Source organism: Aedes albopictus, chromosome 2 (assembly GCF_035046485.1).
Source record: "Aedes albopictus strain Foshan chromosome 2, AalbF5, whole genome shotgun sequence".
Taxonomy (NCBI): domain Eukaryota; kingdom Metazoa; phylum Arthropoda; class Insecta; order Diptera; family Culicidae; genus Aedes; species Aedes albopictus.
The window spans coordinates 212,683,920-212,709,924 of NC_085137.1; the positions used below are offsets into that span (position 1 = coordinate 212,683,920).

Here is a 26,005-nt window from a genome sequence, read left to right on the forward strand (position 1 = left end):
CCTTTTTTATCGTTTTCTAGCGAATAAGCAAGAAAAAAAATTAAAATCTCAGGCTTTATGTAAATGGTGGCCTGGTTTCAGCGAGAATTAAACACATAAAATATTGTACTATGCATGGCGTAAAAAGTGAATTCTTAAAATTATGTCTACATACTTTTACTACATTCCAAACTTTTCCTTTTTTTACGCACGTTAACATATATTACTCGTTAATAAGGGAACTGAATCTCCATTTATCCAACTCACAACATTGGTTCCTGTGTCACCTTAATACACGAATCAATTCAATTCAATTCAACCACTTACCTTAGCGACCGCAAAGGGTTCCGTTCCAGCACGCTGCTAGTCGTTCGCTTGCTCCTATCGCCAAAACCGTGCCGACCAAACACGTAGGGGTAGCTCACCGACGGGATGACTGGATCGCCATAGAAGGTTTGCGTGGGTGGCGGCAGAGGCCCGAGGTCGTAATTTCGCATCCGGTTGTCGACTAGCTGCTGCTCGGGGAAAAGCGCTGCGGCAAGTAGGGCTCTGCCAAAGGCCGCCGACGACGATGGCGATGACGGTGGTGGCACTACGTTCAGATCGTCCCACATGCCGCCCCCATGGGGGATGGAATTGGCCGAATAGTCGAAATCGTTGTACAACAACGGATTCACTGGAAGTCCAAAATCAAGCAAACAATAAGTAAGCAATGAGTAAATAAATACGTTACACGGTGGTCTGGGCTTGATTTGAAATCAAAATTAAGCTACTTAGCTCATAAGATACCCTTTTATTCGAACTTTTGGTTACTTTGGAGTGTACTCCCAATCTCTCGTGCTACAGCCACCGGTTCGAATCCGGTATTTTGTTGAAATGACAATTAAGCTTTCGTTTGAAAATCAAGCTGTTGAATTCAAATTTTAGGAACTTGAAAGTTTCGAGGAGTATCTCAAGCACCTTATAGGCTGCTTTAGATGCAAACAATCACCCTTAAAGCTCCGATCTAGATCAGTGTGAGCCTCTAAAGCAGCTAGAAAGTTCCACGTGGAACCTTTGTGGAACTTGAAGGTGCATTTTGTCATGGGTAGCGCAACCTTTGGTTACTAGGCTACATTAACAGGTATAACACCAAGTAAAACCGATTTAAATCAGCAACTTTTTACAAAACTTTTTACAAAGCTTTTGAAACTACTGTTTCAAATGTTGATTATTTCTTTGCTAATCGAGAAGTTCATCAATTAGAGTAATAAAAATAATTTGAAGTAATCAATTTGAATGCACAACATACACAGAAAAAAAAGTCACCAGACACACCGTGATATCGATTGTTTATCGGAATTGTAATTGGGTTGAAATGTTGCGAGCCAAGTTTACCTCCACGCTTCTGAGGAACGGATATTTGATTTTTGACCTCGCTGGGATTAGACGTGGCGCTGCTCCGGGACTGCTGTGGCTGATGAGACTCCGATCCACCATGACGGGCTGCTGGAATGAAATCGAAATGGAATACATACTGAATTATTGACGCTATCGAGAGGTGTGGGATCTGGGATGACGACGCGGTGAATACGACGGCCCTCCGAATTACGATCAATTGGGAGGCATCAACCGCCGGAGTGCCGGAGCTGATTTAGCATGATTTTTGAATTGGTGATGGATCGAAATGGAATCGATTTGTGTGGCTTTTGTGGTTTCGATTGCGGAAAAATCTGGTTTGCTAGCTTCCAGTTCTGTTTGCTGCACAGTGTACATGATTGTTCTTTTAAACATTTTAAAATATACGGCAACGCACCGCTGGGAAATTTTGTGAGTCAAAGAATATCTATAGTACATTGCCGGTAAAAATAGTCTGATATCTATTTCCGACGCATCACATGATTATATCTTAAATTACGACAATCACTATACATAGTTAAATTTGCATTTTTCAACACTTGTGTTCAATTCTTTATAAAATCCTCCAAGGACACCTTAACAAATTTCTCAAGGTATTTCTCCAGGCAATTCTCTAGGAATTCCTACAGGCTTCTCTATGATTTTTTTCTTTCGTGAATTTCTCTGAATAGTGCTATTCCAGGGCTTGTTCCAAGAAATGTTTCAGGAATTCCTCCCACGATTCAATAAGATTTTTTTACAGATACTTCTGCAAGGAAGCTTCAACGAATTCCTTCAGGATTTTTTCCATAGCTTCCTTTAGTGATTCTATTATGGATTCCTCCAGAGATTCCTTCACGAATTCCTCTAGGGATTTCATAAGAAAGGTATATGTTCAGGATTTTCTCATGGGATATCTTTAGAGGTTCCTCCAGTGATTGTTTTCAGGATTGTTCAGGAATTTCACCGGAGATCCTTTTAGGTATTTCCGCAGGTATTCCTTCAGAGATTTTTTCAGGGATTTCTCCATATATTTCGCTAGACATTCCTCCAGTAGTTCTATATAGAATTATTCTATGTATTTCTGCAGGATTTTTTTCCAAGAATACTAAAAAAGTTACCGCAGATTATTTGAAAATTAATCCCAGCGTTCCTTAAATATTTTGTTCAAAACAATCTTTAAGAGTCCATCTAAGGATTCTTTCAATAATTCGTCCAGAAATTACTGCAGACATGGGATTGCTTTCGGGGTTCCTCCTGATCCTGGGGTCGATTCAGGAATTCCTCCAGAGATTCCTTCAGGAACTGCTACAAGAATTCTTCCAGGAGTTCCTCCACGAACTCTTCTTAGGATTTATTGACGCAGTAGGCAATCGCCCTAATGCCCCACCCTGGTTACGCCCTTGGTGACCAACCACTGTTATTTTTTCCTAACAGTTATTCACAAGCCAGACCTCAAGTCATACAGACGTATTTCCTTAATAAACTATTTTCGTTTGTTAACCTTCGTCGTTATTCGTTACTCAAGTCGTCCCTTAACCTTTTGGAGCCGATTTGTTTCGCCGCTGTCGACGCAACCTCGCTGGTGTCGAACACGTTTGTTATGCTCGGTTTCATCGCCGGGGTCATATATGACCCCTCCGGCTCCAAAGGGTTAAAAGGTTATGGGCACTCACGCGCGAGAATCGGCACACGGAATTCCACAATTCGATGGCGGACCAGGATTCCAGAACTGGAGCTACAGAGTACGGATGTTCCTGGATTCTGCTGGTGTGTTGAAGACTCTCATGGAGAACCCTCCGGCGGCTGCAGCAGAGAGAATGAAGTTTGACGAAGCGGATCGTAAAGCCAAGGCCCATATTGTGAGTTTCTTGGCCAACGAGGTACTGGAGGTTGTACGTGAACAGAACTCCGCCAAGGACATGTGGAAGGCGCTTGAAAATACTTTTGCGAAGAAGTCTATCGGCACCCAGAATCTACTCCGGAAGCAACTGAACCGTTTGAAGCTAGAAGAAGGAAAGTCCATGCGAGCTCATCTGATGGCGTTTGAGGATCTCATCCGACAACTGAAGACGGCTGGCGCAAAAATCGATGAAGCGGATGCGGTGATTTCCTTGTTTCAGACCCTTCCGGACAGGTATGATCCACTGGTGACCGCTCTAGAGAATATCCCGGAAGAAAACCTGACTCTGGAGATGGCCAAGCAACGTTTATTGGCGGTGGAGCTGAAGTACACGGAACGACAGGAAGACGGTGGAAGAACCAACACGGCAGCGTTTGCGGGAGAAAAGTCCGGAAAACCCAAGAAAGACCCGAAGAAGTTTCAGGGAAGATGCCACAAATGCGGAAAGCGTGGACATTTCAAGCGAGACTGCAGGTCGAAGCGGAACAACGAAGCAAACATGGCAACGAAGAACGCGGTAGTATTCATGGCAGATCGGTCAAGCAAGAAGACAAGTACGAGCAAGGTAACCTTTAAACTTGATTCTGGTGCGAGCGACCATCTGGTCAACCGTCAAGATGTGTTCTCGGCCTTCAAGAGGCTAAGGCAGTCGGTTGTCATCGACGTTGCTAAGGACGGAGAGACGTTGGAAGCGAAGATTGCCGGAACAATCACTGGATGTAGCAACCGAGGAACACCACTTCGAATGGACGACGTCCTACTGGTATCGGAATTGCGCGACAACCTCATGTCGGTCAAAAAGCTTGCCAGCGCAGGTGAGGAAGTAACGATTTCTGGATCAGTGGCGCTGCTCAAGAAAGAAGGGAAGGTCATTGCTACAGCGCAGATGAGAGGTGGACTGTACGAGATAGAAGTGAAGCTGGAGAAATCATCAGCAAGAATGAGTGCTACGACTTCGAATGACCTGTGGCACCGAAGGTTGGGCCACTTGAGCCAGCGAGGAATGGACACGATGATGAGGAACGGCCTGGTGACTGGTATCAGCTGTAACCCAGATAAGGTGGGTTTCTGTGATGTATGCGTTCAAGCAAAGCAGTGTCGTGATCCCTTCAATGGCACCCGAGAGAGAGCAACAAGGCCCCTAGAGCGAATCCATTCAGATGTCTGTGGACCGGTGGATCCCCCAGCGTACGATGGTTCAAGATACTTCATTTCGTTCATTGATGATCATACACACTTCGCCGTAATATACCTGCTCAAGCGGAAGAGTGAAGCCTTTGCCAAGTTCCGTGAGTATGAAGCGATGGCGTCCAGTATGTTCGGAATGAAGATTTCGAAGCTGAGGATTGACCAGGGACGTGAGTATTTGTCGAATGCCCAAAAGCAACACTATACACGGAACAGGATTCAAGTCGAGACCACTGTGGCGTACACGCCCCAACAAAACGGAGTGGCAGAACGGTTCAACCGAACCGTCGTTGAGAAGATACGAGCGATGCTGTTTGATTCCAAGGTACCAAAATCCATGTGGTCGGAAGCAGCGTTGACGGCAGTCTACTTGATTAATCGCAGTCCAACTGCGGCGCTTCCGAAGTCAGTGAGTCCAGCTGAATGCTGGTACAAGCAGAAGCCATCCGTGGAGAAGCTCAGAGTTTTTGGCTGCAAAGCTTACGCCTGGATTCCTAGTCAACACAGGGGAAAACTGGATCCCAGAGCACGTAAAACCGTTATGATTGGATATGCTGCCAATGGTTACCGGTTGTGGGACAAGATTTCAAGACGAATTGTTATCGCTCGTGACGTCAAATTTGATGAATCGTGTTACCCGTACAACGTGGACTCTGAAGAAACTGCTGATGCTCCTCTAGTAATTCTACCACCCGATGAGCAAGAGGGGGAATGTTCCCAGGCGATGACGAATGAAGATACCGATCAACCTGAGGTAGATGACGAGAATCCCGGAGGCGTAAGGTTTGAACTCACTGATGACGAAGAAGAGGTCCAAGATGAAGACCTAGATGAACACAACTCAAATGGATCAACACCAGGCGCGCTCCCTTTGCAACCAGAACAGCACGAGTCCGAAACGGATGTCGTGCTGAGGCGCAGTGAACGGGAGCGCAAGCTCCCTGGTAAGTTCCTAAATTTCTTCACCGGATATAGAGCAACTTCTGCTGGCCCGTTATCCACAGATCCCCCTTAATGCTATTCCGACATCCCATCGAGAGACGACCGTGAACAGTGGTTACGTGCTGTGAAGGACGAATTGAAATCCATGGATGTCAACGGCGTTTGGAAGATTGTGCGATGCCCTCCTGGAGTCCGGTGCTTGAAATCAAAGTGGGTGTTTCGAATCAAAGAGGACGAAAATGGCCAGCCGGTGAAGTACAAAGCGCGTCTCGTGGCAAAGGGATTTCTTCAGCGCGCTGGGATCGACTTTGAAGAAACCTACGCTCCTGTTGCCAAGCTACCGACCATCAGAACAGTTCTCGCCGTTGGAGTCCATGAACAATTCGTATTCCACCAAATGGACGTAAGGACGGCCTTTTTGCACGGCGACCTAAAAGAAGACATCTACATGGAGATTCTAAATGGTGTACGCGCTGAGAAAGGGAAAGTCCGCAAGCTACTGAAGTCCTTGTATGGTTTAAAGCAGTCCCCACGCTGCTGGAACGAAAAGTTCAATGGAGAACTTATCAAGCTTGGATTTACCAGATCAAGACATGACTACTGCTTATATACAAGATGTGATGAAGGTGATGAAATTTATATTATCCTGTACGTAGACAATTTGCTGATAGCAGGAAGAAGACTTGCATCCGTGATGAAGTTGAAGAAGCAATTGTCCTCCATTTTTGACATCACCGATTGTGGAGAAGCTAACCATTTCCTGGGCATGAAGCTGGATTACAACAGGCAGTCCGGTGTCCTCAAGATCTCACAGAAGGCACAAGTGGACAGGATTCTTCAACGCTTCGGGATGATTGACTGCAATGCTACAAAAACACCAATGGAGAAAGGTCTACAAATGAACCGCCTTGGACAACCTACTCAAGAACAGTACCGGGAATTGCTCGGAAGTTTAATGTACATAATGCTTTCTGTTCGTCCCGATATTTGTTTTCCATAGGCTACATGGGTCGCTACCAACAAGCTCCTACCGATGACCATTGGAATTGTTTGAAACGGATCATTCGATACCTAAAAGGAACCTCCGAGATTACCCTGGAATTCAAGAAGAACAATTCAGACGTTCCCCTGGAAGGATTTGCTGATTCTGACTGGGCGTATGACACAGAGGACCGAAAGTCAGTGAGTGGCTTCACTTTCAAGGTATTCGGATCAACTGTATCGTGGTCCAGCAAAAAGCAAGCAACGGTGGCCGTCTCATCAAGCGAAGCAGAATACATAGCTCTGAGCGGTGCAACAGCTGAAGCTCTTTGGTTATCTGGATTACTGGAAGATATGAAGATTACCCGTCCTGGAACATCGGTTGTGATACGAGAAGACAATCGTGGCTGTATAGGAATGGCCACTAACCTGGAAACTAAGCGAAGCAAACATATAGATGTCAGGCATCACTTTATCCGGGACAACGTTGCCTCTGGTCGAATCAAAAATTGAACCGATTGAGACTGAAAATCAAGTTGCCGATATTTTCACGAAGGCTTTGGATTTCAACCGCTTCAGGACGCTTCGTAGGACTCTTGGACTATCCGATTGATAAGTTACCGGAGGATCACCAAACGGAGGATTGAGAGGGGGTATTGACGCAGTAGGCAATCGCCCTAATGCCCCACCCTGGTTACGCCCTTGGTGACCAACCACTGTTATTTTTTCCCAACAGTTATTCACAAGCCAGACCTCAAGTCATACAGACGTATTTCCTTAATAAACTATTTTCGTTTGTTAACCTTCGTCGTTATTCGTTACTCGAGTCGTCCCTTAAAAGGATTCCTTCAAGACTTCTCCAGGAATTCTTTCTTTGGTTTCTTCAGTACTTCCTCCTATGATTTCTTCGGAAACTCCTTTTGGTATTCCCAATACATGCACTCATTTTTGAAATAGTTTTTCCCACACAGACGTGATTATGACATTGACTTACATTTTGTTATTATTACATGTCAGAATTTCGTTAGAGTGACACAGTTGTTCGACTTAGAATGTTTTCTTGCTGGGGATATTTTTTCTGGAAATTTTCGTGTAGGGTCCTGAACAAGCTCATTATAAAATTCTTGTCATGGTAACAAGTTTTTGGCGGTATAAGTATTTTCTTAGAACATCTACGTAATACCATTATTTCTGAAGAAATCTATGTCAAGTACCTCTACAAGACCCTTGGAAGCTTCACTTTCAGAACTTTTGCATATTTCTGACAAGGTATTTGGTAAATTTCTTCAAGGTTTTCTGGTCAAATCACGAGATCCAAAGAAGATTCAATTGAAATAATAAATGGAATCATTGATAGATTCCTTCTCAGGTCCTATGCAATACTGTCTACCCCCGTTGGTTTGACCGCTTCTAAACTGAACACTTTTTTCTGTATTAACGAGATTTTTAGCCCTAGGCTAATTCATCTCGGGACCCACGCTTTACTTCCCTTCCGAAGGAAGAACTCACATTTTGAGAGTTTGTCGGGAGTGGGATTCGATCCCAGGTACTCGGCGTTATGATCAAGTGTTCTGACCATCACACCAGGTCCGCTCTACATCTGAACACTTTCTAGTTTGGCCTCCACTAATCTTCACATCGTTCAAACGTTATGAACGGCACATGAAGCGAGGTGAAACGGAACGCCGAATTAAAACAAAACACAAAAAAGGTTACCAGCAAAGTATTTTTCGATAACCACAGGGCTAGTCCAGGTCCAGGATCTTTTCGTAAAGGAAATTTCCTTGACTTCCTTGGGCATAGAGTATCTTCGTGCCTGCCACACGATATACGAATGCAAAATGGTCATTGGCAGAGGAAGCTCTTAGTTAATAACTGTGGAAGTGCTCATAGAACACTAAGCTGAGAAGCAGGCTTTGTCCCAATGAGGACGTTACGCCAAGAAGAGAGAGAGAGAGACATTCCTTGTAGGGTGGATGTTTGATGCATCATTCAAAGCAGAACATAGAAATGAAGGCAGAAATTTTTGAACAGCCGCTATGCACTTGTCATAGCTTCGCGGTGCACCAAGTGCATCGCGGTGCACGATCTAAAAACTCTTGCTCTAGGGATTCCTAGGGAAACTTCTCAAGGGATTCTTCCAGCAATTCCTCCATGGATTCCTCCAAGAATTCCTCCAGGGATTCCTCCGTGGATTGAGGATCAAGGAATTCTTCTAGGAATTCCTCCAAAAGTTCCTACAACAATTTCTCCAAGAAATTCTCCAGAAATTACCCCAGGAATTCATCCCGGAATTTATCCAAGAACTCCTACAGAAACTCTTCCAAGAATTCCTCCAGGAATTCCTCAGAGATTTCTTCAAACATTTCTCCAGCAATTCCTCCAGGAGTTCCGCAAGAGATTTTTTTAGGGATTCCTCCAGACGTTAGACCAGGATTTCATTCTGGATGTTTTCCAAGGATTTCTTCAGATATTCCTCCAAGAATTCCTCATGGAATCACCTCAGGAATTTCTACGGGAATACTTCCAAGAATTTCTCCAGGCATTGATTTAGGAATTCCTCCAGGAACTCGTTCAGAAATTTCAAAATTCATTCAGCAATCTCCCCTGATTCTTTTTTTTTTAGAAAATATTCCAAGGAATTCCTGCAGAAGTTCAGACAACAAATTTTCCAGTTAGTACTCCAAGAAATTCTTCAGCGATTCCATCAGAAATTCCCCCAGGAATTCGTCCCAGTTTTTCAACTGATTTTTTCCCAGGAATTTCAACATAGATTACTTCAATTGGAGTGGTCCAGGTCCTCCAGAAGTTCCAGGGATTAATCTAAGAATTCCTCGAGGGACTTCTCCATGGATTCCTCGTGCCCTTTCTTCTGGGACTTCTCCAAGCACTCCTCTATATATTCCTCCAAGAATTTCTCCGAGCATTGTTTCAAGAAATTGTTCCATGCATTTCTCCAGGAATTCCACCGGAGGTTCCTCCAAGAATTGCTCCAGTATTCCACCAAAAATTGCTTCAAGAATTCTTCCAGGGGTTTTACCAGCAATTCCTCTAGGAATTCCTCCAGAAACTTATCCAGGAATTCCTCCAGGGAATCCTCCAAGTATTCTTCCAGAGATTCCTCCAAGAATTAATTCAGGGGTTCCTCCAGGAATTTCTCCAGTGATTCTCCCACGAATTTCTCTAGGGATTCCACCAAGAATATCTCCGAGGATTCTTCCAGAAAATCCTCAAAGAATTCCTCCACGAATTTCTCCAGGAAATCCTTCCATTCCAGCAAAAAAGAATATCAACTGAATAACATATCAAGGTATTAATGTTAAATACTATTATATTTACCTCGATATGTCCTTCATTAGGTGGACATAAGAGGCAAAATAACATAAACGAATACCATATTTTTGTATGAATAACACCTAGAAAGAAACAAATAAAGTTATTTCAACAATGAATGCATACCTAAAATTAAGAGTGCTGTATTTGTTATCCTCAATACCTATGTTTTGTTATTGAATTGTTCATTTGTTCAATGTCTCCATGATAGCAAAACTTGTCGTTATTTCACTGCTAAATCAACAAATACCACAACAATACCAAACTCTGCTCAAATACCTCAAATCGTTATTGACACATTCTACCGTGACGTTACAACGTTTTGACGCCTTTTTTGTCAGATTTTTCACTATAACTCGTAAATTCGACCGTAAACCCTCAAATAATTTTGCACATTCGGATTCCTTGTAAAATTTCCAACAAGTACATATGATTGGAATGTGGAATGAGTAGCGTGACGTTACAACGTTGTTATAGTGAAAAATCTGATAAAAAAGAGCGTCAAAACGTTGTAACGTAACGGTAGAATGTTTCTATTGTGTTGTTCTCATAACATTTTGTAGAACAATATTATGATAACAATTTTAGGTATTAGAGCACAGGTTGTTCTTTGCATGATATTAGTAAGGTATTCCCTTCTGATCGGACAGGTAAGGTAGTCTTTCAAAAATTTCTCCACGGATTTCAACAGGAATTCCTCCAGAGTGTCCTTCGCGATTTTTCCAGGGATTTCAGCGTGGATTTGTTTTAGGACTTATGCAAGAATTTTATCAGGAATTTCTCCACAAATTTCTCTTGGAATTTCTTCAAGAAGATGCCTAAACATTTTCTAGAGATCCCTTCAACAGTATCTTCAGGAGTTTACTCAGGGATTCCACCAAGAACTCTTACAAGTCAAAGAGAGTCACAGCAGCGCAGGTTTAGATTGCGCAGAAATCACTGTCACTTACTTCAAACAAATATGGACTAACATGCTAGACGCGCTTTTAGACATTTATCAGGAATTCACCCAGGGAAGGCTCTTTCGGAATACTCCCGGAATTTATCTAGAACATGTACCAGGAATTCATCCAGAAACTTCTTTTTGAATAGATTCCAGTGATTCGATCAGGAATTCCCACAGGTGAATTCCAGATTTTTTTTTCTAGAATTTCATTATTTGAGAGTTCTCCGGAAATACATACAGGAAATTTTTCTTTTTTTTTCTAGAGATTCCCTTTCTAAAATCTTTGCGGGTTTCCCCCAAAGATAGTTTCTCGAGACCCGAGCAGAGGGGAATATCAAATTAATAACTACGAAATCACAAAACCTGTTTTTATATCTTGTTTTGTTATTATTGAATTATCAAGGCATTACGTTTCCATAACATGTTTTGTTGGACAATCTTATTTTGTTATGACCAAGCAATTGGTATGCAGCCCTTAAATAACATCTCAATACTACATTCTGTTGTGGAACAAGTTTGGTTATTATTGTATTATTGAGAGTGCACAAATACTTTATGGTATTGCTATCTAAACTAAAACAAATTTTGAAACAAAACCTACGTCATTCTACAACGTTATTTACAGCATTTGAGGGAAGGCAACTGCATATTCACTCATCAATTTGTCTTCCTCTTCCATTTATCATTACATCCAAACTGAGACAAAGTGCATGCCCCATATCACTAGCTGAATGATATTAAATTACACTTTTTGATGTTTAATTGTAGTAGGTTTTTCGAACACCATGTGTGGAATATGCGAATTTCATTCTGAAATATGTTGATGTCTTCTTGATTCCTTATTTCCATATATAGTTTCATATCGTCGGCATAAATAAGCACTTTTGTTTTCTTCAGGATGAAGGAAATGTCGTTAATGTAAAGAATAAATAAAAGAGGGCCCAGATGGGAACCTTGAGGCACTCCTGAAGTGACTTGAATGGGATGTGATGTTTTTCCTTTGACTTTTATTATTTGTTGGCGGTTTGTAAGGTACGATTCAAGCCATTTAAGAAGTCGGGGTTCTATACCCATTTTTTGCAATTTGAAGAGTAGCATTGGAATATCAATGCGGTCGAATGCCTTGCTAAAGTCAGTGTAAAGAGCTTCTACGTGATTGCCATTATCCATTGCAGTCAATGAAAAGTTAATGAATTCCAATAAATTTGTAGCGGTTAAGCGCCCTTTATAGAATCCATGTTGCATGTGCGTTATTCTATTCTTAATTTGAGCTAATATATTTTTATTGATTATTGCTTCGAATAATTTAGGAATGCACGAGATAATGGCAATTCCACGGTAATTACGTATGTCAGATTTTTTGCCAGATTTGAAAATAGGTACCAAAAAAGAGCTTTTCCATGATTTGGGGAAGATACCTGTTTCGAGAGATTTTTTAAATAGCCAAAATAGTGGCGTGGTGAGCTCCATAGCTAGATTCTTCAAAAATACTGGAGGAAGACCGTCGGGTCCAGCACCTTTGGAAGCATCTAAATTTTTAAGGGCGTTCAGGATTTCGTGTACCGTCACTTCATTGTGAGTTATATCTTTCCTGTGGATATATTCAAAAAAGTCTCGGTCACGGTCATGATCTGAAAAGGTGGTGTAAATTTCTTGGAAAAATGATGCAAATAGGTTGCATATTTCGTCTGGATTGTTGCCTACGTGTTCATCAAGATTCATAGAAGTTGGAAAATTGTCAGATTTAAGATTAATTTTTACGTAATTGAAGAAATTCTTAGGGCAAGACTTTATTTCATTTTCAGTTTTGGCATTGTACTCTTCAAATGCGGTGTCAATGGCAAAATTTAGTTGATTAGCAATGTCTAAATATTTTTCCAAATTTTCATCGCAATTATTTTTTTTGTAAATTTTATGCGCTTTCTGTTTGCGATTTTTCAAATTTTTTATTTGTTTATTATACCAGACGGGATATTTAAAATTGACATTACGTCTTTTTTTCTTTTTAGGGACTTCGTCATGAATAATTTTGAAAATAATGTTGTAAAAAAGATTTACAGCATTTTCGACATTTCCTTCATTCCGTAGTGTTGATTGCCAGTTTATATTGCCTAGTCTACGCTTTATATTGACATAGTTAGCTTTTTGATATTCAAAGACTTCTTCGTACTCAAAGTCGTTGGGATTTTGGTGTCCATGAATAAATATTGATAATTCGATTGCTGTGTGAAAAGCTTCATTTTTCCACAAGGGATTCAATGATTCGCTCACGCAAAAATCTTCGTAAATATTAGTGAACAAGAAATCCAAATAACAATTTTGTTGGTTTTTGACATGATTTATTTGATTGAGGTCTAAATTAGCAGTTTTGTCAAAAATAAACTGCAGTGTTTCATTGTCTCCAACGACTGGGAGTAAGATACATTCATTTTCAGAGTCCTGAATGAAGTCTGCTTGGCGTTGGTTAAAGTCACCATAGATGTGAACTTTAACCTCGGGAGGAAATTGCGATAAAATTTGTTCAGCTGATTGAAAAAAAATATCGTAAGTAGTTTTATGAGCGTGATCTGGGGGAAAGTATACGGAGGCAAACACGTGAGTTTCGCCAGAAATGCAAGATTTCACCCAAACATGCTCAAAGTCTTTGCATTTAGGTGCTGAAATAATTTCTGAATTGAAATTATTCGAAATTGCAATTAATACTCCTCCACCAGACTTCTTTTGGGACTCCAGAAAATTTCTGTCTTCTCTGAAAACGTTAAATGCACTTCCAAAAACTTCTTCACTTCGTACGCTTTCATCCCAGCTAGTTTCAGTTGCTAGAATAGCCGAAAAGGAAGAGCTTAAAATGTTTTTATAAATTTCCTTCATTTTGGCTGGGCTTTTCATACGATTGAAATTTTGACAATAGATCAGAATTTCAGTCGCATTCTGTTGTGAAGGCGGAGAAGTATTTAGAAGATTAGTCATACTTACAATACTATTCTGCTTTGAAATATTTTCGTCGTCAATTGCAGCTACTTCATCGAAGTCTGTAAGCGGCGTTGAAAATTTATTGGATGAGAAAATTTATGAGCCGCGTCCCTTGCGTTTTGAAGACGTTGAATGCGTTCACTAGAAAGGAACGCTCGATGAGACTGCAGGTCTGCCATGGCGTCGTCCCGTGGGATGCCGAGCTCTTCGTGAACGCTCAGGAAAACCTCGCGCAGGTGAAAAATGTCCGCTGGTAAGCCTTCGGCCGCTAGCATTACAGCTGCACTGGTTTTGGTGATTCCGCGAATACATACTGAAGGTGGTTGGTCGTGTAAATATGATAGATATGTGCGCACAAGATCCATGATTTTGGGATCCCGGAGTCGTGCTTTCAAGAAGCGCTGGTCACCGGCTGCAGATTGTTCAGTAAGTCGAACTATTGGCGGACGCATTGGGTCCAATTGTTGCTGTTGTTGTTGTTGTTGTTGTTGTTGTTGTTGTTGTTGTTGTGGTGGTGGCGTCGCAGCTCGAGCTTGTTGCCATTGCTGTTGCTGTTCGTGCAGTGATGATGATGCACTTTGGTGTATTTCTGTTGGCGCGGTGTCAGTAGGCTGCCTAAGCGTTTCGGCTCGGTATGGATTAATGGTTTCTCCCTTCTTGAAATCGATGAATTTGGGAACGGAGAGGGCTGCGATGGGGTGGTCTGTGTTGGAGGGTGGCTTAGAAAATTGAACCTTGGCATTGGCTAGAAGCTGTTTGTCAGATCCAATACGTTTGCTGTTGCATTCATTGTGAAGTGTTCTGCGTCGCTTACGCCTTCGTCTCGCCTTTTCTTCATTTTTTTCCTGATGGCGGCGAGAGCGCATTTTAGCGTCGTACTCTGACCAATCGCGTTTCCATATTCGTTTGCTGCCAAGCATACGCCAGCTGGGAACTGGTTCGCAGTTAAGCAGTTCAGTTTCTAAGTTGTTCATAGCAATCGGATCTGAGCTGCATGGTTTTGGCGCAGACAGTGCCTTCGCCATTTCTTCCATTTGTGCCTTTACGGTGAATGCTAGAGTGGAATTCGCATCCACTAGGTCGTCCCTTAACTCATTAATTAGTTTAGGCAGCGAACAGTCAATTAATTCTGCTATTGATGCTGCTGCTGTTGTTGCGGTTGATGTTGTTGTTGTTATTATTGTTTCTACTGCTGCTGTTGCTGCCAGTTTAGCGGCCTTTTCTATCGCCATACTGCTGTCTGCGGATGATGTGTCGAAGAGCGCACCCATTGTAGTTTTTAAGTCGGTGGCACACTTTTTGTTGCTGCTGCTGACGCTGGAAATATTTTGTTTTATTTCCTTGAACATAGTTTCAATTTGCTCGAGTATATTGTCATGCGTGGAGCTGAGACTTTTGATGTTGGCCTGCAGTTGATGATTAGCAGCCAACGTGTGTCCTATATTTTCTGTCATGCCCCGGAGGGAGACAGAGAGATGTTTTAAGTCAAGTTCCGTGAGGAACTGCTCCTGGCAGTCATGACATAGAGGCAGCATAAATGTGCTAAGTACCTCTTCATGCACGCAAAAAAATCCGTTCCGATAAACGTGAACTCCCAGTCACGGCAACGGGAACTATGCATAGCAACGATAACAACAATAAGAAATGTACACCGTGAACTAGAGTTCACGTTTTCTGGAACGCCCATATTGACAGCTGGAACTAGTTCCAGTTCACGGTGTATATTAACTTGTTCTCATATTTGCGTTTGTTTGTTCACGTTTATCAGAACGGATTTCTGAGCGTGTGGTTCCGTTGGACACCAATGCAAGCAGCATGATATGCCCGCTTGCAGGTACCGTGGCAACGCCACAGAAAGCGATTGTCATTTTGCGTACAATTCACAATTCCACACTTCATTGCACTCGCGGTGGGTAAAACAAATAAAAAATAATAAAGTCACACACGGCGGCGGCGATTCGCGTGAGGCGAAAAGTAGAGAAAAAAAAAATACTAACGCAGGTTCGCGCGCGCACGGACCCGGGGTCAAAAATTAAATAATAAGTTAAGTTTTAAAAATATTTACAAGCGCGCTGTTACGCACGTCCGAACCCAAAGGTGGTTCGACTAAGACTAGTATTCCGTGGGAAAAAGTTTGCATTATGCACCAGAAAAACTGTTTAACGATTTTTTGAAAAGTGCGCAAAGTTAGGCCCTAGGTGCGCAAAGTATGGTACGCTTACAGTATCACATTTGATAAGAGGTGTGGTATATTACGTGACATGGAGGTGCTATAATGTGTACAAAACAAAGTCCCTGCTGGGCGGCGCGAGGTTTTGCTAAATTTCTGAAATTGACTGAGTTGTAGCTGAAAAGTACCCAAAATACCAGCCACTGCCCAAGTGGCGCAGTACCCTGCATACATCTAAACGAGAACATAGCAGACGCTATTAAAGGTTTTTAAGGTTTTCAAAGGGACGTTCCAGATTCCGCCTTTGACATGTGAATTTCAATGATAAAAATGTCAAACTTATGGAATAAACTTGTTTGAACGAAGCTAATACAGACAGCTGAATCCAAAATTGTAGATGGTTTTGAATGGGATTTTTCAGAAATATTTTGTATTTCACATGTTTTCCCTGTCGTTCCAGAGGATGAAGTCGGATCTACCTATTTGAAAGATAGGTACATGAATAGTTGAAAATACATCTATTAGGGAAGAGAGAAACTGAAGTTCGCATTCTCACATGTTGGTCTAAATATATAGAATTCTCAGCCATCACGAAGTCATATATGATGTAGAATAGGATGCTAAAGTGGAGGCCATAGTTTCCCGCAATGATAGTTTCAAGGCTTTTACGAGAATACCTTCAAGAATTCTTCCAAGAATCTTTCCGGGAATACGTCATTTCTATAGGATTATCTGAGATGAAGTGTATGAGCATGTAAAACCGTCGTTAGGACAATTCCGACAAGGATGTACTCGAAAAAAGAGAGTTTTATTCTTAGAGGAGTAGAGATCCAGGACATTCCAAGATTGCTAGTGAGCATAAATAATCTCAACGAATAATTTCTGGGAGAACTCCAGCTAGTCATGAAAGACATTATATAGACATTTTCAAAAACAATTTCAGACGGGTTTCCATTATGTTCTGCTGAAGCAAATTTTGAAGGAAATCATAAAGTATATTCTGGTTTAGTCCTAAAAAGAGTTTATAATTTCCAAAAGATTTGTGCTATGGTTTCTTACGAAAGTAGAAATTTACAAAAATGTATGAGCTTCTGAAGAAATAATGCACGTAAGAGGTGAACCAGCCTCAGACTGAAAATCTTTATAATAAAGACACCTTGACTGTCGTCGGACACATAAATGTTACATGTTATACATATTTCGACATTTTTGAGGTTTTTTTTGTCAAACGTCTTATTAAGATACGTATTTTTGAAATATATTTTTAACATATGAATTTATGTATTATTTCGATAGTTGAATTGCGTTGAGGTCAATCAAATGCGACAATAGCCAAAGTTTATTTTGAAACTTCAATAACGTGTTTCTCCTGTCTTTCTATTGTAACATGTGACATTTATGCGTCCGAGGGCAGTTGAGGCGTTAAATGCACGAGTAAAGATAAATCCTGAATCTTCCAGAAATTGGTAGCGGCTACTACATGATGTTGGAGAAAACAAATCTCGAATGTTAGCCAGAAATCCATTAGGAGTAAGGACCTTTTCGGTACTTATTGTGGACTTCCACATTCCTGCTGAGAGCATTTTAAGAAATCTTCCTAAAAATCCCAGCAAAATATCAACAAGAATCGTTCTACGCACATTTTGAGATTTTGTATGAGCAAGTCGATTTCTTAGTACCGTGATTTCGGGTGAAATTGATCAGTGGGGTTAAATTGATCGACGAAAGGGCAATTTTTATTTGTTAAAAATAACGCTTTAAACAATAAGCAATTTATAAAAATGACCACTACCTGGCTCAAGGATTATTGAATGATGATTTTAGATGTTTTACAGCCAATTAGCCACATATTTCTGTATAAAATTCAGTATTTTCCGAAAGTGCCTGTCAGGCGAACTTCAAAGACACTTCAAAGACTGTTACCGTAGCTGTATCGCAAACGTAATGAATATTCAAATGAATGTTTCTAGCTGCTAAGTATTTGCTAAACCCGATTTTGTTATCAAAAGTTCTATAAATATTGAAATTAATGAATAAAATTGCACTTTTCCGGAAGATATATCATATTTAGTATGGAAATTGCATACTTTCAGGCGTTTTCTTAAGATTTATTAAACTTCAAACTTAAATAATTTAAAATTTAGTAAACTTGTAAACATTTTGCATAGCTTTTCGCATTTCAGGGTCGTTAAGGAGGAAAAAATATTTTTAAGTACTTACATAAACATTTCACTGACTGATCAATTTTACCCCGAAATAATTTTTTTAATTTTATATTTCAAATGATATTGCTTTTTTGCACCGTACTCGACCCCACAGCAGAATTTTTTTGTCACACCACAATATTTTCCCACCAGTTTCAGCATATATTGGTTTGTTTCGCTGCTAGAAATTTTAAGCATCGGTTACACTTTTTGGCTGGTGCATGGAATAATCGGTTTGTTTACTTGCTACTTTCTTTGGTGTTTGACGTGTGAACAAATATTTTAGACGATTGAACATTTGTACGGTAATCTATAAAGCAAAGCAAGATGCAATATGTTTTGTAATAAAATGATTTGCAGTAGAATTTTTAACCTCGTTGACTGATGAAAACCATGGTCGTACTTGTTTTAAAGCATTAAACCTATCTATATCGATAAGTATCCCAAAATTATTCGCCAAAAACTACGGAAAGTAATCAATTTCACCCGAAATCACGGTATGTTAGATTTTTGCAAAGACTTTTTAAAGATCATAGATGCATTGGATTTATTGCGCATTTAGTTCACCACTATCTCAGTAGTTTTCACGAGTGCAAAAATCCAAATAAAAATGCGCGATTGCATCAAATCAATCTAGTGTCTTCAGAACACTTATTCTGCATAGATCGGAAGAATAGTAGTGCACTGAAGACACCAACTGTACGATTCACCACCCAGCCAACACGAAGTCATATATGATGATGTGGAATAGGATGCTAAAGTGGAGGCCATATGTGTACATGCTTCCATTAGACCGCGTGTAAAGTGTACGCAAATCGTCTCCACTTTAGCATTCTGTTCAACAGCATATGCGATCGTGTGTTGACTTGGCTATCAACGTAATGTGCATTATTTCATCATTATATCCATGCAGTTGAAAATTGGACGTTTTGGCACGTGAAAATTGTTTTATTCTTAACCCATGCGTCGCATGATCTGCTACTTTGAATGGTTTTTAATTTATCAGACCCATTTTTTTTAACTGCGGGTATTGCACGTCCTGGATCCAATTGTGAAACATTCAATACGTTTACACGTTATTCTTGATTATTTAGGGAGTAGAACAAATAACCCACGGGCCGCACTTTGGTGACCAACATGGGTTTAAATCAAACTTTATTATAACTGACAAATTAATTAAATTTCCGGTCGAAATCTTCGTGATTAAAGTATTTAACTATAAACAAGAACTAGTTTCGACTATCCAAAAACTCCTTTTCAAAAATTGTCTAGGTACCGTGATTTCGGGTGAAATTGATCAGTGGGGTGAAATTGATCGACGTGAGGACAATTTTCATTTGTCAAAAATAAAGCTTTGAACGTAAAATAATTTGCAGAAAATGATTATCATCTGGCTCAAGGGTAATTGAATGATGAGTTTACATGTTTTACAGCAAATTTATCATATATTTATGTATCAAATTTAATATTTTCCGAAACTGCGTGTTCGGCGAATTTCAAAGACACTTTCAAACTTATGTTACCGTAGCTGTATCGAATATGTAATAAATATTCGAATGAATGTTTATAGCTGCCAAGTGTTCGCTAAGTCCGATTTCGTCGTCAAAAGTTCTATAAATATTGATATTTATGCATAAAATTGAACTTTTGTTAAAGTAATAACTCGTTTAGTATGAAAATTGCATACTTTTAGGCGTTTTCTTTACATTTATTAAACTTTAAACTTAAATAATTAAGAATTTACTAAACTTGTATAAGTTTTACAAAGCTTTTCGCATTCTGGGATGGTTAATTCAGGAGGAAAATTTATGTTCAGCACTTACAAGGACATTTCACTGACTGATCAATTTCACCCCGAAACTAAAATTTCTGATTTTTTATTTTAAATGATATTTATTGCAATAAAATGATTTGCAATAAAAGTTTCAGTCTCGTTGACTGATGAAACCCGTGGTAGTACTTGTTTTAAAGCATTGAGTTTGACCATATCGATAACTATTCAAAAATTAGAATCCGAAAACTGTGAAAAGTGATCAATTTCACCCGAAATCACGGTAACGAGAATGTTCCAACATGTATTAATTTAGGTTGAAGACGAGAGATCTCGATTTGGTTCTCAAAATGCCTCAATCTGAGCACCACTGGTCTGGACACTCATACCATAATGCTCTTCTGTAGCGTCTGAATCATACAATCACAAAAAGCGGCGCACAAAAGCAATAATCAAAGTGCTGTTTATTAGTTTCCTGCATCTGTATAGCTGTTTTTGTTCGAATTAATTCTTATAAGCTCTTTAAGCTTTGTCAACATCCGGTGAAATTTATCAGCTCACCTTTTCCTTATCAAAGTGTAAAAATTGAGCTCCATAAACTGAACATTTTTAATGCAGTGCTAGCTCGATTACGATGCAGTTAGATTTCACAAATATACCCTTGAAAGATTTTCCTTTTTTTTATTTGTCTCAAGCCTTGACATGATTTTCGAAATCAATTGCAACATATAACACTGCTTCATGGAAAAACAAATACCGTAAACTGGGGTGTAGTTGATCAGTGGGGTAAACCTGATCACTCAATTACCCACGGATATCGACTTCCAAGAATGTTACCATTCCATTTAAATGTTACGTCATTGGATTGCGAATGGTTGAAATAGAATTGTTGCTTTCTTAAAAGTCGATATTCGCGGGTAGTTGAGTGATCAGGTTCACCCCACTGATCAACTACACCCCAATTTACGGTACTATTAAACAATGGTACAACTTCCTGACCTGTTGGAAAAATCGTGCAGGACCTGTTGTATTGCTTATCTAGAATATGTGAGAAAACTATGACGCAAAAGAATTGGAGTGAATGGAAAGGACAAAGATCTAAAAGCAATGTCACCATTGCCGTAACAAGTTTCCATCACACTTAGCAACGGTAACGCACCATTCCACACCTTCTCACACTGCTTTTATATTTATTAATAATTATTACTACCAATCCGTACCAGATCCGTATAAACAATGTATTTGTGTTTTCAATTCAAAAGCTTGGCATGTTGAGAGTTTTTGGAAGTTCTGCAAGTTGAATAAAAAGACGAGCTGCTTTCAAAACCAGCTTTAAAACCTTCTTCTTCTTCTTTATGGCTCTACGTCCGCACTGGACTTGGCCTGCCTCGCTTCAACTTAGTGTTCTTTGAGCACTTCCACAGTTATTAATTGAAGGGCTTTCTTTGCCTGCCATTGCATGAATTTGTATATTGTGAGGCAAGTACAATGATACTCTATGCCCAGGGAGTCGAGAAAATTTTCCGACCGGAACGGGAATCGAACCCGCCGTCTCCGGATTGGCGATCCATAGCCTTAACCACTAGGCTAATTGGAGACCCCTTAGCTTTAAAACCTAATGGTATTTTTAAATTAAGTTTGTCGATAGTGGGATTCAATGTTGGATTCTTGGCATGGAAGACATGTGTTTTTTCCATAAGGACCGTTTGCATACAGAAAAGGATTTTTTTTCCAAGTTTTATAAGGTTACTTTATCATGAAACCCACAAAATGAATGATTTGATGACGAATCATTTGTGCAATGCGATTTTGTCTTAATCGTAACTGCATGGTTAACTTTATTATCCTTCAATGATTTAATTAGTACTATCAAGTCACGTCACGTCATCACATTCGCGGTTTGAATTTTCTTCAGTAAGTCAATAAAATGTGACGAGGAAAATCTGATAATTTATGATTCGCTAACATAAAGTGTTTGTTAGAAATTGTAAAAGAACCACTGAAAATTTTATTATACTTCACAATTTCATCACATTTATTTGCTAAGACGTTATAAAGATGTTATCCATTTGAAATTGACACCAGATCACATAGAGGTTAAATTACAATCCCAAACGTTCGCGGAGGAGCCGTACAGCTTCAGTGTTTGGCCACGACGACGGCAACGATGGCATTGACTCAGCAACACTAAGTTCCTCTGGTGCTGGATTCGATGCTGCGGGAACCTGTGAAGCTTTGCACGTTGCTTCCAAGTGACTATGCGCCAAAATAAAACCATCGCGTAGTCGCTGTTCGGTTTCGGTCATGCAGACAACATATTTCACTTCCAAGGATTCCAAATCAGTGCCCAAAGCATTAATGATACGAGCCAAGTCCTCGCTCAGATAGGTTGGATAATCCTCCATGGCTTCGTATCTCGCTTTCAGTTTGGCTAGGAGTACGTCGGGTGTGTAGAAAATGTTCTCACCCTTGAAAACGTTCAACAACCCGAGTCCAATGTAGTCCTTCTCATCCTGTTGCAGCTGGGCGTAGAATTCGTTAATCTTCTTCTCCAAACCGTCACTGGCATCAGCAATACAAGTAGAAAATCCGGTACCTGCCAGGTTCATGACCATATCGCCCAGACCTCTGACAAAAATGAGACAGTTTTGGTCTATCGATGCTGGTTGATTGTTGGTTTGGTACAGCAGGGCATTCTCCTTCTTGATGGCATCGACCACAAATGTAGTTTTTACTTGCACAATATCGGAATGGAATTTAGCAAGAGTTGCAGAGCTGCTCAGTCGGGCATCACTAATGGTACGAATGACGAAGTCTTGGATTTCCTGGTAGCGTGGTCGCAGTTTTTCAACTTCTTCGAGAACTTGTTCCGACTTTGGACGTCCTGCAAGGACAGCCTAAAATGGAATGAATATTTTGTCACTTCACCACAACATACCACTCGAGAACACATGCTTACACTAAGTCCTAGCAGGAGAAAAACAGCTACCGCGAAACTCTTCATTATGTTTAATTAACTATTAGAATCAACAAACTACACTTGATTCTTGCTGTTTCAAATTACTTCTGGTGGGTTTGTTTCCGAGGGGTAACGATTTTATACTTTTGACTGATTTGACCACACAAATCGGATTTTTATCGCATTTGTCTTTATCTGCGCCGAAACTAATCCTGCCGAAATCCGTCTCGATGTCCAGGTGATAAATCTCCAGCGGGTGGTGGAGGGAATACAATCATAAAGCGGATACTTGTCAAAGACGTCATGTTTATGAATGAACCTGTCGGTAGAGTGGCAACTACTGATTGATTTATTGATCTTTGCACCTCTGACCACACGGTTTCTGGGAAATTATAAATCTATGTGGGCGTGGCTGATACGCTCCATTCATATTTTCAAATATTCGATTGAGATATAGATCTCGGATGAACACGGATTGATTAGATGTTATTCATACTGTTTGCCGTCTGGTATGATGTGTGAAGGTTGCCTGATAGGATTTTGCCAAACAACGCAACGGACGGCGAAAAATATCGCTTTTGAAGACTACTTGTTCAAGAAGCCGGATGTAACAGTCACAGAAGGTGAACAGTTTTTGAGAAATCCGGGCAGTTTGTTCGCTTCGCAGATAACGTAAAAACATATTGGAAGATCTATACAACGACCTGAAACTTTCATGGGTTCAACACACCGTAAACACTGTACTTTTTTTTATCTTAATAGCTTTTTAAGCCGGAGCTAGTTCATCTCGGGACCCACGACTGAACTCCTCTTCCGAAGGAAGAAATCACGTTTCGTGAGTTTTTCGGGAGTGCGATTCGATCCCAGGTCCTCGGCGTGACGGTCATTGGTTTAACCTTCTTCGTGCATTAGCTGATGCTGTCGCGTTAGTTTTGATTGTGTAGAAGTCACAGTGATTTACTTCTAACACAATGCTATAAATAAGTCACAGTGACTTCTATGCAACCAAAACTTACGTTGCCACGACTATTATATGACATGTGAAGAAAATAGAATTGGGAAAGGCGGAGTATAGCCTGAGATACTTTCAAAGTGATAGGTGATAGCCTGAGATACTTTCAAAGTGATCTGTGACCATTTGGGCAGGGGGACCTATTTTGAGCACATGCTGCTAAAACTAAGTCAATTTCAATCCGATTTACCTGAATTTTCGAACATTTATTTTATATATATAAAAATGAGTTTGAAGTCCCTTTAAGGCAACAAAACTCACGAACGGATGAACCGATCAGCATGACTCTTGCACGGTTCGATTCGTTTTTATGGTGGCTGTGTTTATAAGTAGAAAAAGTTACGAAAATCAAATAAAAAAGTAAAAAAATTATAAAGTACTGATTTTTCATGACCTGGGAAGTAAATCAATACAACCGAAATAAAATCAATCTAGAGTGCCGTGCTGCAATGACTTACACAATTCGGGAGTGATTCGCGAATAGGGCGTAACTAACAAAGCAATAACAATGCGAAAACAACAACCGAATTTTGCTGATCAAATTTTAATTCCTATTTAGAAGTAATACAGAATAATTCAACTTTAATAAGGTTAATTGACACAGTTCTGACATAGTTTCTTGTTTTTCTAAGAACACTGCACGAATTTGATATTTTTTGCACTAAAAATTGCATTTATTTAATTACGCCTGAATTGATACCTGCGAATGCTTATTTCGCCCAATACTATGCGCCTCGAATCGATATCATTTTCAGAATCGCCTTTTACTATTCGCCTTGTTTATGATTTTTGACAGAATTTCGCCATTTGCTTTCGCCGTGTTTACGTTTTGATTTCAGTTTCGCCTTCTACTATCGCCGTGTTTACGTGTTGATTTCAGTTTCGCCTTTCACTTTCGTAAACAAAACATCAAACAAAACAAAGGAGTAGAAGGCGTAATTCTTGTTTTTGTTCGTTTGGAATAGAATGGGATTACGCCTTTCACTCAATCAGTGATTTTCGATAGTTAGAAAAGTGATATCAAGGAAACTTTGTGAGCATTTAGAAGACAAATCTAGCTTCTTTTCACTCCTGCAATTACTCAAATTGTGTACATTTTGTTGGTTACGGCTTTTTCGCTAATTATTACGGAATTGTCAAACCCGTACTGCTTGGCAAGACAAAGTTTGCTAGGACAGCTAGTATAATATAATTCAATCGATTAAAAATTGACTGATTATGGCAGCAAATGCCCAGAACTGGTCCCCTTGCCCAAATGATCCCAAACCTATCCTATCCTACGTTTATCTCGTAGCCTCGATTAAGAATGACAAATACTTCATTTTTGGATGTTATAGGTACTCACAGCAGCTATCAGAAAATAGTTATTTTGGCATTCAAAAGTAAACAATTTGTAAATGGTAAATTTTATACACGAAAACTTGCAAATCATCTCACATCTTATCGCGTCGTTCATTCCTAATCATACGAGAAACATACTGCAGTCTATTTCTAGAATGCAGATATGGTGCGATAACAATACGAGGTTGATATACGCAAAATCTGGAAAAAATGCAAAACATTTCATTTCATTCATGCGAAGAAATCAATCTGTTATCTTAGTTGGAATAAAAATAATTACCTCAAACGAGTCTTGTCAGTCTTGTATTCTACTACATCCTTTTTAAATTATTTTCTTCTTCTTGACGTAACCAACTGGTACAAATTCTGTATCTGAGACTTTGCCAAAGACGATTTTGCATTTGTATGAATTGGCCCAACATCATTTGCATGATTTTGCTTAAAAACCTGCATGATCAATTGCTTACTACTGACCATAAAATCAACTATTTCATTACAACCTTCTGACACTCGGTGTATGAATACCTTCCGAGCTAGTGGACGACAGTTATTACCAAAACAACATTGAATACAGCAATGAGTCAGATCTATACGATGATGATTTGTAGCATGTACACCGGAATAATCTGAAAGGCGATTTGATCAAGATTGTATTGTCGTTAGCAATTATCCAGTCTAGTGAGCTTCCGTGCGAGGCATAGTTTTCTCATGTTAATAGGTCCACCCCGGAAAAGGCTTTTCAGACCCCCTTTCCCCTCTTTGTAACGCTTTTTCGTATACTCAATACGTGGAGTGCCACACTCGGCTTCTAAACTATGGTCGTCATAATTGTATGACTCCTAACATAATCAACGCGAGGAATCAACAACCATCCATATGAATCTCAATCTTCTTGTGAACACTTGGTGATTTTATCAGAAAAGTAA

The 26,005-nt window shown here is 40.0% G+C and overlaps 2 protein-coding genes across 4 annotated transcripts in view; both read right to left on the bottom strand.

Annotated features, from left to right (window-relative positions):
* Window positions 1-26,005, bottom strand: part of LOC109622009 (uncharacterized) — a 239,144-nt gene that overhangs the window by 58,526 nt on the left and 154,613 nt on the right. For 2 of the 3 annotated variants that reach the window (XM_062851086.1, XM_062851085.1), the window contains exons 3-4: window positions 1,357-1,467; window positions 307-655 (exon numbers count right to left, since the gene is read on the bottom strand). In XM_062851086.1, the coding sequence (XP_062707070.1) occupies window positions 307-655; window positions 1,357-1,467 (460 nt within the window). The remainder of the gene's footprint in view (window positions 1-306; window positions 656-1,356; window positions 1,468-26,005) is intronic. The other variant, XM_062851087.1, reaches the window with a different exon arrangement.
* Window positions 21,774-22,885, bottom strand: LOC109623155 (uncharacterized). Its single transcript, XM_020077644.3, has 2 exons — window positions 22,727-22,885; window positions 21,774-22,664 (listed from the first exon to the last, which is right to left on the bottom strand). The coding sequence occupies exons 1-2, from the start codon at window positions 22,769-22,771 to the stop codon at window positions 21,870-21,872; spliced, it is 840 nt and encodes a 279-aa protein (XP_019933203.3). The 5' UTR covers window positions 22,772-22,885; the 3' UTR covers window positions 21,774-21,869.

Bases quoted from the DNA above. Each gene is read 5' to 3' on its own strand.
- LOC109623155 (XM_020077644.3), bottom strand. From the start codon at position 22,771: ATGAAGAGTTTCGCGGTAGCTGTTTTTCTCCTGCTAGGACTTAGT. The intron at 22,665-22,726 runs GTAAGCATGTGT...ATTCCATTTTAG, and splicing joins TTCTCCTGCTAGGACTTAGT to GCTGTCCTTGCAGGACGTCC.